General features: G+C 43.7%; 1 protein-coding gene across 1 annotated transcript in view; it reads right to left on the bottom strand.

The window, feature by feature from the left end:
- HADH (hydroxyacyl-CoA dehydrogenase) overlaps positions 1-15,572 on the bottom strand; it is a 48,748-nt gene extending 33,176 nt beyond the window's left edge. The window contains exon 1 of the mRNA XM_055434544.2: positions 15,346-15,572. Within this exon, the coding sequence (XP_055290519.1) occupies positions 15,346-15,477 (132 nt within the window). The 5' untranslated portion in view covers positions 15,478-15,572. The remainder of the gene's footprint in view (positions 1-15,345) is intronic.
- Between the last annotated feature and the right edge of the window lie 69 nt (positions 15,573-15,641).

Genomic DNA, 15,641 nt, shown 5'->3' on the forward strand with positions numbered 1-15,641 from the left:
TGAAGTGTACATTTTTTATGTGCATATTTTCAGTTTTATTAGATAAATGCCAAAGCATTTCCCAAATAGTTACACTAATCTATTGATACATTCCCACCAACAACAGGAAATATGAACTTCCTGTTGCTCCATGTCCTTACCAACACTTTATCAGATTTTTCAAATTTTTCCAAGCTGATGTGTGTGTATAATATTCATTTGTAGTTTTATTTTTTTTTAATTTATTTAATTGTAGGCTAATTACTTTATTATATTGTAGTGGTTTTGCCATACATTCACATGAATTAGCCACAGGTGTACATGTGTTCCCCATCCTTAACCCCCCTCCCACATCTCTCCCCATCCCATCCCTCTGGGTCATCCCAGTGCACCAGCCCTGAGCACCCTGTTTCATGCATCAAACCTGGACTGGCAATCTATTTCACATATGATAATATACATGTTTCAATGCTATTCTCTCAGATTATCCCACCCTTGCCCTCTCCTGCAGAGTCCAAAAGACTGTTCTATACACCTGTGTCTCTTTTGCTGTCTCACATATAGGGTTATCGTTATCATCTTTCTAAATTCCATATATATGCATTAGTATACTGTATTGGTGTTTTTCTTTCTGGCTTACTTCACTCTGTATAATAGGCTCCAGTTTCATCCACCTCATTAGAACTGATTTAAACGTATTGTTTTTAATAGCTGAAGAATGCTCAAACTACCACACAATTGCACTCATCTCACACGCTAGCAAAGTCATGTTCAAAATTCTCCAAGCCAGGCTTCAGCAGTATGTAAACCGTGAACTCCCAGATGTTCAAGCAGGTTTTAGAAAAGGCAGAGGCACCAGAGATCAAATTGCCAACATCCGCTGGATCATGGAGAAGGCAAGAGAGTTCCAGAAAACCATCTATTTCTGCTTCATTGACTATGCCAAAGCCTTTGACTGTGTCGATCACAATAAACTGTGGAACATTCTGAAAGAGATGGGAATCCCAGACCACCTGACCTGCCTCTTGAGAAACCTGTATGCAGGTCAGGAAGCAACAGTTAGAACTGGACATGGAACAACAGACTCGTTCCAAATAGGAAAAGGTGTACGTCAAGGTTGTATATTGTCACCTTGCTTATTTAACTTATATGCAGAGTACATCATGAGGAACACTGGGCTGGAAGAAGCCCAAGCTGGAATCAAGATTGCTGGGAGAAATATCAATAACCTCAGATATGCAGATGACACTACCCTTATGGCAGAAAGTGAAGAGGAACTCAAAAGCCTCTTGATGAAAGTGAAAGAGGAGAGTGAAAAGGTTGGCTTGAAGCTCAACATTCAGAAAACAAAGATCATGGCATCTGGTCCCATCACTTCATGGGAAATAGATGGAAAAACAGTGGAAACAGTGTCAGACTTTATTTTTTGGGCTCCAAAATCACTGCAGATGCTGACTGCAGCCATGAAATTAAAAGACGCTTGCTCCTTGGAAGGAAAGTTATGACCAACCTTGATAGCATATTAAAAAGCAGAGACATTACTTTGCCAACCAAGGTCCGTCTAGTCAAGGCAATGGATTTTCCCGTGGTCATGTATGGATGTGAGAGTCGGACTGTGAAGAAAGCTGATCGCCGAAGAATCGATGCTTTTGAACTGTGGTGTTGGAGAAGACTCTTGAGAGTCCCTTATACTGCAAGGAGATCCAACCAGTCCATTCTAAAGGAGATCAATCCTGGATGTTCATTGGAGGGACTGATGCTAAAGCTGAAACTGCAATATTTTGGCCACCTCATGCGACGAGTTGACTCACTGGACAAGACTCTGATGCTGGGAAAGGTTGGGGGCGGGAGGAGAAGGGGACGACGGAGAATGAGATGGCTGGATGGCATCACCGACTCTGTGGACATGAGTTTGAGTGTACTCCGGGAGTTGGTGATGGACAGGGAGGCCTGGCGTGCTGTGATTCATGGGGTCGCGGAGTCAGACACGACTGAGCGACTGAACTGAACTGAACTGAATACTCCACGGTGTATATGTACCACAGCTCTCTTATCCATTCGTCTGCTGATGGACATCTAGGTTGCTTCCATGTCCTGGCTATTATAAACAGTGCTGCGATGAACATTGGGGTACACGTGTCTCTTTCAATTCTGGTTTCCTCGGTGTCTATACCCAGCAGTGGGATTGCTGGTTCATATGGCAGTTCGATTTCCAGTTTCTTAAGGAATCTCCACACTGTTCTCCATAGTGGCTGTACTAGTTTGCATTCCCACCAACAGTGTATCCACACCCTTTCCAGCGTTTATTGCTTGTAGATTTTTGGATAGCAGCCATTCTGACTGGCGTGAAATGGTATCTCATTATAATTTTGATTTGCATTTCTCTGATAATGAGTGATGTTGAGCAACTTTTCATGTGTTTGTTAGCCATCTGTATGTCTTCTTTAGAGAAATGTCTGTTTAGTGAACTGTACATTTTTAAAGTAAGTTCTACTTTATGTATTTTTTTAACTGCATACAACACATGAAAACCTTTACTCCAACATACCTTCATTTTACTGAGAAAAGCAGCAGCAACTAAAGCAAAAATATTATTCACCTACGATCACATATCTATCCAAAACATAATTCTGTAAAAGGTACTTCTGTCTAGATTACTAAGCTTTTCAATGGCTCCTGGTGATCACAAAATAAAAGCTCCTACACATGGCACGCAAGGAAAGGGATTCACCTCCTCTCCAGACACACTGCTCACTGTTGCCAGAGACCACCACAAGGTGTGTAGGTGCCTACATCTATCACCTCTCACCTCCAGGCCTCTGTACTGTCCATGCCTTCTCCCCAACTTCCCCTCAATAACTAAGACCAAGTATCACTTCCGGATACTAAGCATTGCCACCCCCAAGATCCTCTGAGTCCCAAGCAAGGAGTCCTCCATGTTCCAGTAATACCCCTGCATACCCCTACCACTGTACCCACCACATTGTGTTACGATCATCCATTTAAGTGCCGTCTCCCCAACTCCTGTGCTTAGTGCTTAGTCCCTCAGTCGTGTCCGACCTTTGCGACCCCATGGACTGTAGCCTGCCAGGCACCTCTGTCCATGGGGATTCTCTAGGCAGGAATAATGGAGTGGGCTGTCATTTCCTCCTCCAGGGTATCTTCCCAACCCAAGAATCGAACCCACGTCTCCCACATTGAGGGCAGATTCTTTACTGTCTGAGCCACCAGGGAAGCCCAAGAATCCTGGAGTGGGTAGCCTATCCCTTCTCCAGGGAATCTTCCCGACACAGGAATCAAACCAAGGTCTCCTGCATTGCAGGCGGATTCCTTTCCAGCTGAGCTACCAGGGAAGTCCCTCCTCCTGGATTCTGACTAAATGAGACCCACACCAAGACACACTAGAATTAAAATGTCAAAAGTTAAAGACAAAGATTCAGTTCAGTTCAGTCGCTCAGTCGTGTCCGACTCTCCGCGACCCCATGAATCACAGCACGCCAGGCCTCCCTGTCCATCACCAACTCCCGGTGTTCACCCAAACTCATGTCCACAGAGTCGGTGATGCCATCCAGCCATCTCATTCTCTGTCATCCCCTTCTCCTCCCGCCCCCAACCTTTCCCAGCATCAGAGTCTTTTCCAGTGAGTCAACTCTTCACATGAGGTGGCCAAAGTACTGCAGTTTCAGCTTTAGCATCAGTCCTTCCAATGAACACCCAGGATTGATCTCCTTTAGAATGGACTGGTTGGATCTCCTTGCAGTATAAGGGACTCTCAAGAGTCTTCTCCAACACCACAGTTCAAAAGCATCAATTCTTCGGCGATCAGCTTTCTTCACAGTCCAACTCTCACATCCATACATGACCACAGGAAAAACCATTGCCTTGACTAGACGGACCTTGGCTGGCAAAGTAATGTCTCTGCTTTTTAAAATACTATCAAGGTTGGTCATAACTTTCCTTCCAAGGAGTAAGCGTTTTTTAATTTCATGGCTGCAATCAGCATCTGCAGTGATTTTGGAGCCCCCCAAAAATAAAGTCTGACACTGTTTCTACTGTTTTTCCATCAATACTGTAAAATATTAAAAGCATCAGGAGAACACCAACTTGCTACACACAAGGGAATTCCCCAATAAGACCAATAGCAGAAACATTGTAGGCCAGAAGGGAGTGGCACAATGCATTCAAAGTACTGAAAATAAAAACAAAAACTTCCAACCAAGAACATTCTCCCTGGCAAAAGCTCAGAGTGAAGGAGTTCATCACTACTATATCTGTATTACAAGAAATGTTAATGGGACTTTAAGCTGAAAAGAAAGGGCACTAATTAGTAACAAGAACACATACAAAAGAATAAATCTCACTAGGAAGGTAAACATATATAATAAAGGTAGTAATCATTTATAAAGCTAGTATGAGTGTTAAAAGACAAAAAAGCAGTTAAAAAAAACAAGCCATGATTACTATAACGAGTGAAGGGGTTGCTGCTGTTGTTCAGTCGCCCAGTCATATCCAACTCTGTGCAACCCCGTGGACTGCCAGGCCTCCCTGTTCCTCACCATCTCCTGAAGTTTTCCCAAGTTCATGTCCATTGCATCGGTGATGCCATCCAGTCTTCTCATCCTCTGATGCCCCCTTCTCCTTCTGCCCTCAATCTTTCCCAGCATCAGGGACTTTTCCAATGAGTCAGCTGTTTGCATCAGATGACCAAAATACTGGAGCTTCAGCTTCAGCATCAGTTCTTCCAGTGAATATTCAGGGTTGATTTCCCTTAAGATTGACTGGTTTGATCTCCTTGAGGTCCAAGGGGCTCTTAGGAGTTTTCTCCGGCACCACAGTTCGAAGGCATCCGTTCTTTGGTATCCTGCCTTCTTTACGGTCCAGTTCTCACAATCCTACACGACTACTGGGAAGACCACAGCTTTGACTCTACGGACCTTTGTCAGCAGAGAACTACGGACCTTTGTCAGCAGAGAAATATCTCTGCTTTTCAACACACTGTCTAGGTTTGTCACCACTTTCCCACCAAGAAGCAATGCTCTTCTGATTTCATGGCTGTAGTCACCATCTGCAGTGATTCTAGAGCACAAGAGGAGGAAATCTGTCACTACTTCCACCTTTTCCCCTTCTATTTGCCATGAAGCAATGAGGCTGGAAGGGCTTCCCTGGTGGCTCAGAGGTTAAAGCGTCTGCCTCCAATGCGAGAGACCCGGGTTCGATCCCTGGATCGGGAAGATCCCCTGGAGAAGGAAATGGTAACCCACTCCAGTATTCTTGCCTGGAGAATCCCATGGACAGAGAAGCCTGGTAGGCTACAGTCCACGGGGTCGCAAAGAGTCGGACACGACTGAGCGACGGAACGGAATGAGGCTGGATGCCATGATCTTACCTTTTTTAATATTTAGTTTTAAGCCAGCTCTTTCACTCTCCTCCTTCACCCTCATCAAGAGGCTCTTGAGTTCCTTTTTGCTTTCAGCCATTAGAGTGGCATCATCCGCCTATCTGAGGTTGTTGATGTTTCTCCCTCCTATCTTGATCCAGCCCAGCATTTCTCATGATGTGCTCAGCATACAGGTTAAACAAACAGGGTGACAGCGGACAGCCCTAGCATACTCCTTTCTCAATCTTGAACTAATCAGTTGTTCCATACAGTGTTCTAACTGTTGCTTCTTGACCTGCGTACAGATTTCTCAGGAGACAGATAAGATGGGGTGGTACTCCTATCTCTTTAAGAGCTTTACACAGTTTATTATGATCCACACAGTCAAAGGCTCTAGCACAGTCGATGAAACAGAGGTAGATGTTTTTCTGGAACTCCCTAGCTTTCTCTATGATCTAGCAAATGTTGGCAATTTGACCTCTGGTTCCTCTTCCTTTTCAAAACCTAGCATGGACACGTGGAAGTTCTTGGTTCACATAATGAAGCCTAGCATGCAAGCTTTTAAGCATGGCCTTACTAGCATGGGAGAGGAGTGCAATTGTCCAATGGTTAGCACATTCTTCAGTACTACCCTTCTTGAGAATTGGGATAAGAAAAGGTCCAGTCCTGTGGCCACTGTTAGGTCTTCCATATTTGCTGACATATTGAATGCAACACCTTGATGGCATCATTCTTTAGGCTTTTGAATAGTTCTACGTAGAACAGAATAGTTAAGGGATACACAAGATAAAAAAGTGTGAAATGTGACATCAAAAACATAAACCAAGGAGGATTATTAATGTTGAGCATCAGAATAGGATCAAACTTAAGTTGTTATTAAATCAAATACAGGCTGTTACACATGCTGCTGCTGCTAAGTCGCTTCAGTCGTGTCCGACTCTGCATGACCCCATAGACGGCAGCACACCAGGCTCCCCCGTCCCTGGGATTCTCCAGGCAAGAACACTGGAGTGGGTTGCCATTTCCTTCTCCAATGCATGAAAGTGAAAAGGGAAAGTGAAGTCACTCAGTCCTGTCCAACTCTTCGCAACCCCATGGACTGCAGCCTACCAGGCTCCTCCGTCCATGGGATTTTCCAGGCAAGAGCACTGGACTGGGTTGCCATTGCCTTCTCCAACTGTTACGCATACAAGTTACTGTATGTTAGCCTTATGGTAACCACAAAGAAAATTAAAGTCAATGCAGGAAATTGAAGATATCTGAAATACATATAAGAATCAGAATCAGAATTCATAAACATTTCCTACAAATCAATTAGGAGAAAATGTACAGCACAATAGTAAAATAGGAATGAAATCTAGTAAGACATTATATAAGAATATATATGGCCAATTAATATATGAAAAGGGGTTCACCTCATTAGTAAACAGGAAATTCTAATAAAAATACAATGAAATATCACTAAACCCACTAGAATGACTAAAGGAACAACAACATAATCCTATAGAGCAAGGAGGACCTTCAAACCCTGACGGCAGAACTCTAAACTGATATAACCACTTTGGAAAACTGTTCAGCATTATGTACTGAAGTTGAATATATTCATAGTTTGTAATCCAGCAATTTCACCCAAGAGAAACATGCTCACATGTGTATCAAAAGACAGGAACATGAATGTGGATAGCAACAGTGTTGTGAGGGTTGATTCCAGAAGGTCTAGAATTAGCCTGAGTAGTTCTGCTAAAGTTCTAGCATCACCATGACCCCTGGTCAAGGCATGAAACCCACTGCTTTACAGTGTTGCTTTGTAACGTTAAGAAGTTTGGGGGTGGTTTGTATCAGCTTATCAACACTGTTGATAAGAGTGATATTGATGATTCACACCTGGTTTTTAAAATTACATTACTGAAGGTTCTTACTTAGAAAAGAATTTCACATATCTTGGATGCAAGGAAACCAATCACACTCATTTTTCTCAAATTAATCAATGAATTATTCCCAACTTTCCGAGGAAATGGCAATGGAAGAGCAGATCACAAAAATAAGCGATCTTTTTTCATCTCCCATAGATATATTTTCAATAAATAAGGAGGACTTTCCCTGGCACTTTTAACTTGAGTACCAATAATCTGAATCAACCCACTGAAGACCCACTGGGGACTCTAGTTTTATAGGATAGTGAGGACAAGAAGTCTGCAATGAGGGAAAAAAAATGTATTTGAAGGCTATGTCCTCAACTCCATGACTTCTCTAGCTTTGGTGGAAAGCAGGCTTAGCCATAGAGAAATATTTTTGGACAAGGATGCTTCAGAGCTATAAAAATAGGCCCAGTAAATAGCACACTTGTCAAAATGCCCAAGTACTCCAGCCACAGGGCCAAGGAGAAGCATGCTGGAGTTTTATATTTTTGCAAACATCCACTAGATTTGAAGCCCCTTCTCTGAATTATTACTTCAGTTGTCAATCTGTGAGAATTGCAGCAGCTGGTCCAGTGAGGGGTTCAGGTGCCTTTACACTATAGGAGGGCTACATTTCAACATTACATTCTCTCTGAAAACCGCTGAGTTGTATGTACCCTCTGCCACAACCAAATTCTGACTTCTCGATACCCAGAGGAAGGATTCACCCAGAATAAGTACACTGAGTCACTACTCCCCCTGAGGCTGCTGCACCTCTGCATTACGACTTGCCCTTGGGTTCTCAGGACTTAATCCGGGGAGGAAAAAAGCCATAAATCAGTTGCATCTCCCAGAGCTGGCAAGTTTGGGTTCATGATTATCTCTGGTTATGCAATGCCTTGAACTTTGCCAGCAATACCAGTCGTGTTCACTTACTTTAACAATCAGAAAAAGGCATTCTGTTCAAGTGTTCAACCACCACCACAGCTGGTTTATATTTAAAACCATCAAGTTCATTGGTTGGTCTCTTTAACTTAGATTTTTATATTTAAAAAGTATTTCTAAAAAGCCAAAGATATGTGCCTCCATTTTTAAGTGAGTCTGTTAAATACACAATTTTTAAAAAAAATTTTCAGTAAGCATCTGGGTTTGGTGATGGAGAGAAAGAATAACTTCTCTTCCTTGACTCTCCACTCCCATCTCCCACAAATTCTGGAAAGCAGCTGGGATAGACGGACACATGTGTGGCATCAACCAGCTCTCAGTTATATTAAGAATCTCTGAAGGATGTTGCCAGAATGGACACTTTCTGAGTAGAGAAGACAGCTACAAATCCTAACTATTCTCTAGGAAGATTAATATGGCAATGGTTATTAGGAGGGTTTTTTCCTCTATTAGATTCTGCTGAAATGAACCAATTAAGATGCTTCCTCAACAATTCAGGTATCAATCCTTGTTCTAGGAATTAGAAAGGAAAGAACGGGGCAGGAGCACTCCTCAGAGTCTTCTGCAGAATGGTGGACATTCTGACAGCAACCCCGTCTTCAGAGTGCAGGAGGTGGCCACAAGGTCAATAGTGGCAATCACAGAGGGAGGAAGCTCTCTGGGAAAGCTGGAGAGAACAAACAAGTCATGACAGGGGAGTCTGAATCTATTATGGGCAGAAAGATGGTAGCAGAGGATGGAGATGATCAGCTAAATCTGGAGCTGAAGAAAGGACAAGATCCTAACTGTTGACTCCAGACACCCACAGATCCCCTTGCCCATGGAGGCCACACTTCTCCCCAAAGACAGGAGAGGCCAAAAGCTACATGTAGAACTGTGGTCATCTCAGCCACAGGAATCTCCAGCCAGCAGAACCGTAAGTGAAAGACCTGAGTTCCAGCCTCAGCTCTGCCTCTGACCCTTAAGCCCAGGTGACAGCTCTGCTGGGATGATTATTATAACGGTCACAAGAAATGACAGAGACATTAAAGTACTTAGAACAGAAAAAAAGTGCACACAAAACACACACACACATCTGTAGTGTTTTTTAAGTGCCAGGCTCAGATTTTAAATGCTCTATGAATATGAACTTACTGTAATAACCAAATACGAGTAAAGAAAGAACTAAGATTATCTCTCAACAACCCACACAATTAGTCTTAAAATCTTTAGAATTGCTCGAACTCTCCTAAGCTATCAGATCTTTCAGTTCAGTTCAGTTCAGTCACTCAGTCGTATCCGACTCTTTGCGACCCCATGAATCACAGCCCGCCAGGCCTCCCTGTCCATCACCAACTCCCGGAGTTCACTCAAACTCATGTCCATCGAGTCGGTGATGCCATCCAGCCATCTCATTCTCTGTCATCCCCTTCTCCTCCCACCCCGCAATCCTTCCTAGCATCAGACTCTTTTCCAGTGAGTCAACTCGATGCATGAGGTGGCCAAAGTTTTGGAGTTTCAGCTTTAGCATCAGTCCTTCCAATGAACACCCAGGACTGATCTCCTTTAGAATGGACTGGTTGGATCTCCTTGCAGTCCAAGGGACTCTCAAGAGTCTTCTCCAGCACCACAGTTCAAAAGCATCAATTCTTCGGCCATCAGCTTTCTTCACAGTCCATACATGACCACGGGAAAAACCGTAGCCTTGACTAGATGGACCTTTGTTGGCAAAGTAATGTCTCTGCTTTTTAATATGCTATCTAGGTTGGTCATAACTTTCCTTCCAAGGACTAAGCGTCTTTTAATTTCATGGCTGCAATCAGCATCTGCAGTGATTTTGGAGCCAAAAAAAATAAAGTCTGACACGGTTTCCACTGTTTCCCCATCTATTTCCCATGAAGTGATGGGACCAGATGCCATGATCTTTGTTTTCTGAATGCTGAGCTTCAAGCCAACCTTTTCACTCTCCTCTTTCACTTTCATCAAGAGGCTTTTGAGTTCCTCTTCACTTTCTGCCATAAGGGTGGTGTCATCTGCATATCTGAGGTTATTGATATTTCTCCCAGCAATCTTGATTCCAGCTTGGGCTTCTTCCAGCCCAGCGTTCCTCATGATGTACTCTGCATATAAGTTAAATAAGCAGGGTGACAATATACAACCTTGACTTACTCCTTTTCCTATTTGGAACCAGTCTGTTGTTTCATGTCCAGTTCTAACTGTTGCTTCCTGACCTGCATAGAGGTTTCTCAAGAGGCAGGTTAGGTGATCTGGTATTCCCATCTCTTTCAGAATGTTCCACAGTTTATTGTGATCTTTAAGCATTGCTAAAAGAATCTAAAATAAGAGAAGTCATCACCAGATTAGAGCTGATGGATCTACACCAAATAAAAGCAGCTAACAATTATTAAACAGCTTCCACTGAACACACTAGTACAGTTCTAAGCACTTAGCTCATTTCCTCCCTCAGAATACTAAGACAAGTAACACTATTTGTTGATAAGGGAAGAAGCGGAGAGAGGTTAAGAGACTCACTCGAGATTTCCACAGCCAGGAGGAGAAGGGCTGGAACCCAACTCCACCAGGCACCTTACAGCCTGCTCACTTTCAATCACAGTCAGCAGAAACCAGCACACATTCAACCAAACCTGGAGGAAGATACAGCACAGAGATCAGCAGCACTATCTGCCTGCGGTTCCAGGAGAGCTAGGCAGTGAGGTATGTGCCTAAGGCAGAGCTGGCGAGAAGACAGAGGGAGAGGAAATGAAATTAAAAACTCAAGAAAGGGGCAGATAATTGTGAGGTGCATCCAGGACATGGCAGAGAAAACCCAAAACCTGACTGAGGTACCATTTCTGCTCCACCATGTCCAAACATGTTCCACGGCATTCATTTTTCTGCCTGTCAGCCCTACTCTTCTAGAGGATCCCCAGCCACACCCCAAGTCCAAAGACTAACATGCTGACAGAAGGTGATTTTACTGTCCCCAGTACGTCAGGGAGATCAGAGAACAGCCCAATAAAGAACCCTGTGACAACACAGGAAGTGAGGGAAGAACTTCACGACAAACACACCCCATGTGCCTGAGGACAAAGTTAACACCTGGGGATAAAACTATTCCCTCCATAAAGAAATCTGAGTCCCAAAGGAGAGCTTACAACTTAATGATGGTGCAGGCTCCTGAGATCTTAAAACTTCTCCTAGGCCCCTGCACTGCTTTCAAGCAAATTTCAACAGAGGCAAACTCACTGAGGCAACAGGGAAAAAGTAAAGATAAATAACACAAAGCAATTCTAATCATTCTTCTATTCAGCATCAGAAAATTTAGAGTTGGAGGGGCAGGAAAAAGAGATGGGCAAACCAATGCAGAGCCAAGAGAGGCGACTTCCAACCCACTTGAGTCCTCAGTAATATAGTGTCAGGGAAACATATATCTGTAGCTAAGAATATGGCTCCCCCAACCCCATCCTGTTTTAACAGCCTAAGGAGTTCTCCTCAGAAAAAATGTGCACTTTTTGCTCTTTAAAAGGGACCAAAAAAAAAAAAAATGTCTTTGGGTGCAAACCCAGCTCCAACCCCCTTCAAGATGCAAACTCTCACTTCCTCAAAGCAGTATGGCATACTAAAAGGAAGGTAAACCAGAAAGCCAAGAAGTCCACTCCTGAAATGCCCTTCCCAGAAATCCCACTGGTTGCCCACCAGTAACTAAATAAAAGCCATCAACTCTCTGAGTTCCTTATATGAAAAAAAGGCAATTCAGGAAGCAAAGCGTAAACTCATTCTACAAATTGAAGAAATGCACAGCTAATAACTTTCTTCCTTTTGTCCCTTCTCTACAAAGCAAAAAACAACCCATCCCCTACTCAAGGGTCAATTACTGGCAGAAGTTTCTTTGCTGGCCTAAGTATCCAGCTGAAGATAAATTGGCAATCAGACCCAAGTAAGAATAATGTGTGAACACACAAAACAAGTTAACCTTACTTAAATATTAACAATGAGTCAGTTGTGTGTGGTGTTTTTTTTTTTAATTTAAAACAAGCAAAAAAAAAAAATGACAGGCAAAGTACTCTTGGACAAAACAAATATACATATGGTCTGTGCTAATCAACTACATATTATTAAACACAGAACTCACTTGTGTTAAATTGTTTAACTGCTTGAGAAATGTGTAAGGGTCCCACAAAATCTAAGGGTTTTTTTTATCCTACTCAACATGACCTGGAACACATGCCAAAAATTAAAACATGCCAAAATTAAAACACATTTTAATACTTTAAAAATGTCATTTTTAAAACTTGAAAAATGTCAGTAGAACTACACCTTGATTAAAATTTAAACTACTTCAGAAAGAGTTCTGGAGAATGAAGCTAAATGCAAATTAAGGGCGTAATTTAGGTGTTACTTTGTGCTTATGCTTTTAAAGCTTTACTGAGGAGGATAAAAAATGCCTTCCCTCTTTTCAGAGGTCCCTGAACAAACTGCATTGCCAACTGGCATTCACCTTGACGATCAAGCAAGAAGGGACAGACTCACAACCAACACTCTCCATCTTAACGTTACAGTCCTACCACAGCAGCAAGATCAGAGATGGGAATGGTGTGAGGGGACAATGATAAATGGACAAGGATAACACCATAAAGGTAATAATCCTCAAGACAGCTAACATTCAAGTTCCTACCAAATGCCACTGTGCTAAGTGCTTGATATATGCTAATCCATTTGATCCTCTCCACTCTCCTAGGAGGCTGGTCCCACCTCAGAGATTAGTAAAATAAGGCACAGAAGCACGTTTCCCATATCAGTACAGCCAACACGAGGCAGGCCAGTACAGGCCATCCCAGTTCCCCACAGTGAACTGAATACAATCTACAGTCAAGATGTATCAACTAATGAGTCAATGGCACTAAATAAGCAAAACAGATTTACCCAGGACCAAAAGCTGTAGGTCAAGGAGCATAAAGAATGAGGCAACACTGCCTCAAACAGCATGATCTAGGGTAGGGTGCAAAAACAGATCAAAGCCAACCAACTGGCAGAAAGTGGCACAGAGATATTCTTCAGGAAAGGGTGGCTCCCCTCTACAGGATTAAAACTGCCACCCACAGTGGCTGAGGCTCTTTTAAACCTTGTTATGTAAGGACAGAATTACTTAAATCTTTGGTCTTTATCAGTTTCTTGAATGACAGTTCCATTATATTTCCATTCTGAGGGGTAAATAGCTTTCTTTTTAACACCTTAGATTTCAAAAGGCACACCTTCATCCAACCATGCAAGGATTTGATCCACAAGTCTGAACTGTCAGTGTCAAACTCCTCCCTTCTTTCTCAGATGAAAGCTCCAACATCATACTTATAATTTTAGGTTTTACCTGTGTGCATTTTTGTACAACATAACACTCTTTTGGGGCCAATAATGGATACAACATTCCAAGAACTGAGCAACTTGAATTTGTACAAAAGTTGAAGTGACACTTCCAGCTTAGCTTCTAATCCTCTTCCACTGATGTCTTCAAGGGAGCATCAACTATAGTCTCTAACCCATTTCCTGTGTTGTTATTGGGAGCTTAAGGCTCTACTATCTTGCCACTAAGATGCTGTTTACAGGTTTTTAAGCAAATATAGTATTTTATACCCGCCGATAAATCTCTCTCTCACAGAATAGGGAGATTTGGGTGGAGCAGGGATATACAAATGCACTTAACCTAAACTTTCTTTTGAGTATCATGTAGTATATAAAGTGTGGAACTTTCAAGGTTAAAGGGACTTACTCCTCCCACCTCAAATATAATAGATTTCAGAACCCAGCACCAGGAATGTATACAATAAACAGGGTAATCTGAGAAGAAACAGGAGTGTCTCAGGGTAAAACATTAATGAAATACAGATTTCAGAAGAAACTGCTATCAAATTTTATATATATATATATATATATATATACATGAAGTCGCTCAGTTGTGTCCGACTCTTTGCGACCCCGTGGACTGTAGCCCATCAGGTTCCTACGTCCATGGGCTTCTCCAGGCAAGAATACCGGAGTGGGTTGCCATTTCCTTCTCCAGGGGATCTTCCCGACCCAGGGATCGAACCCAGATCATCAAATTAATATGTTGCAAAAAACCTGCAGTGTAGGAAAGTTTAAGGTATACAGTAATAATAAAAAAAGATTTTTCTAATAAGGAAGCACAGAAAACAGACGCTGTGGCTAGAAACAGACACTGAAAAAAAAAGATTAAACTTTCATGATCATAGCCACTTGATACTCCTCCAAGAAAAATTAGATAAATGCCTCCCCGCCCACAATACAAGTAGCAAAGGACTGAAATGCTGAGAACATTATCAGCTAACCTATGAAAATCACGGCTACCTGATCCGATCTGGAAAATAACCTTTAAATATCAGTAAGTAAAAATACAAGTATCACAGCGTGTGTGCGCGCGCGTGCTCAGTCGTGTCCGACTCTGTGACCGCATGGACTGCAGCCCGCCAGGATCCTCTGTCCATGGGATTCTCCAGCCAAGAATCCTGGAGTGGGCTGCCATTTCCTTCTCCGGATCTTCCCAACCCAGGACCTAGGTAATAACTGCACACCTGACCCTGAGTCACAGCTCAGCTGGAACTGGGCAGAGTCCTGCAGATGCAGCGAGATTAGAGACTTTCAGAGCCCTCAGTCACCCTCTCCCCCAGTTTCCCCAGCGCCACAGGGCACTGGGTCAAAGACATCTCGTGCAGCTGTTAGTGAAATCTCAGGGCCTCACAAGCTCCAATTAGGTAACTTTACAAAATGCTACGTAAGTGCTGACTACTGTTCTTTTCAGCAAGCAAAGGAAATACTCGGAGGGGAGAGAGAACACCATTTAGGAGAGCAAAAAACTGCTCTGACTAACGACTGCAGAGTAACTGATAAAATTAAAACTGATCGCAGTCCGGGTCTCGGGAAGCAAACTCCGGAAACTGAGGCTCGGCCCAAAGACACTAGACCTTTGGAGGAGTGGAGACCCACAGGCCCAGAAATTTCAAACTACACGGGGGAGGGTCGGGACGAAGACTCCCCGAGTCTCCCGTGGGCGCAGGCCTCGGGCCGGACACTCCACTCCGTGTCACGGCCCGCCAGTGCCTTCCTGTCAGGACGGGCAGAGAAGCGAGCGGGCATCGGTGCCCGCGGACGGCCCACCTGGGCAATGCCGGCGCCCATCAGCCCACCGCCGATGACCGTCACGTGCTTGACGAGGATTTTCTTCGCCGAGGCCGCGGCGGTGGAGGAGGAGGACATGGAGCGCACGAATTGCCTGGTTACGAAAGCCATGGTGCCGATGGCGAAGGCAGCGACAGGCAGAAGACCTAGCGGAGAAGCAACCTGCAAGGAGCCCAAGCAAAAGCGGCGAGCCGACGTCAGGGGGCGGAGGCCCGGGCGCCCAGGGCGTCGCCGTGACGTCATCGACGGCGGGGCGTGGCCTCGCGGCCCGCTTT

Source organism: Moschus berezovskii, chromosome 5 (assembly GCF_049115385.1).
Source record: "Moschus berezovskii isolate FMDL1 chromosome 5, NW_MosBer_1.0, whole genome shotgun sequence".
NCBI classification, from domain to species: Eukaryota; Metazoa; Chordata; class Mammalia; order Artiodactyla; family Moschidae; genus Moschus; species Moschus berezovskii.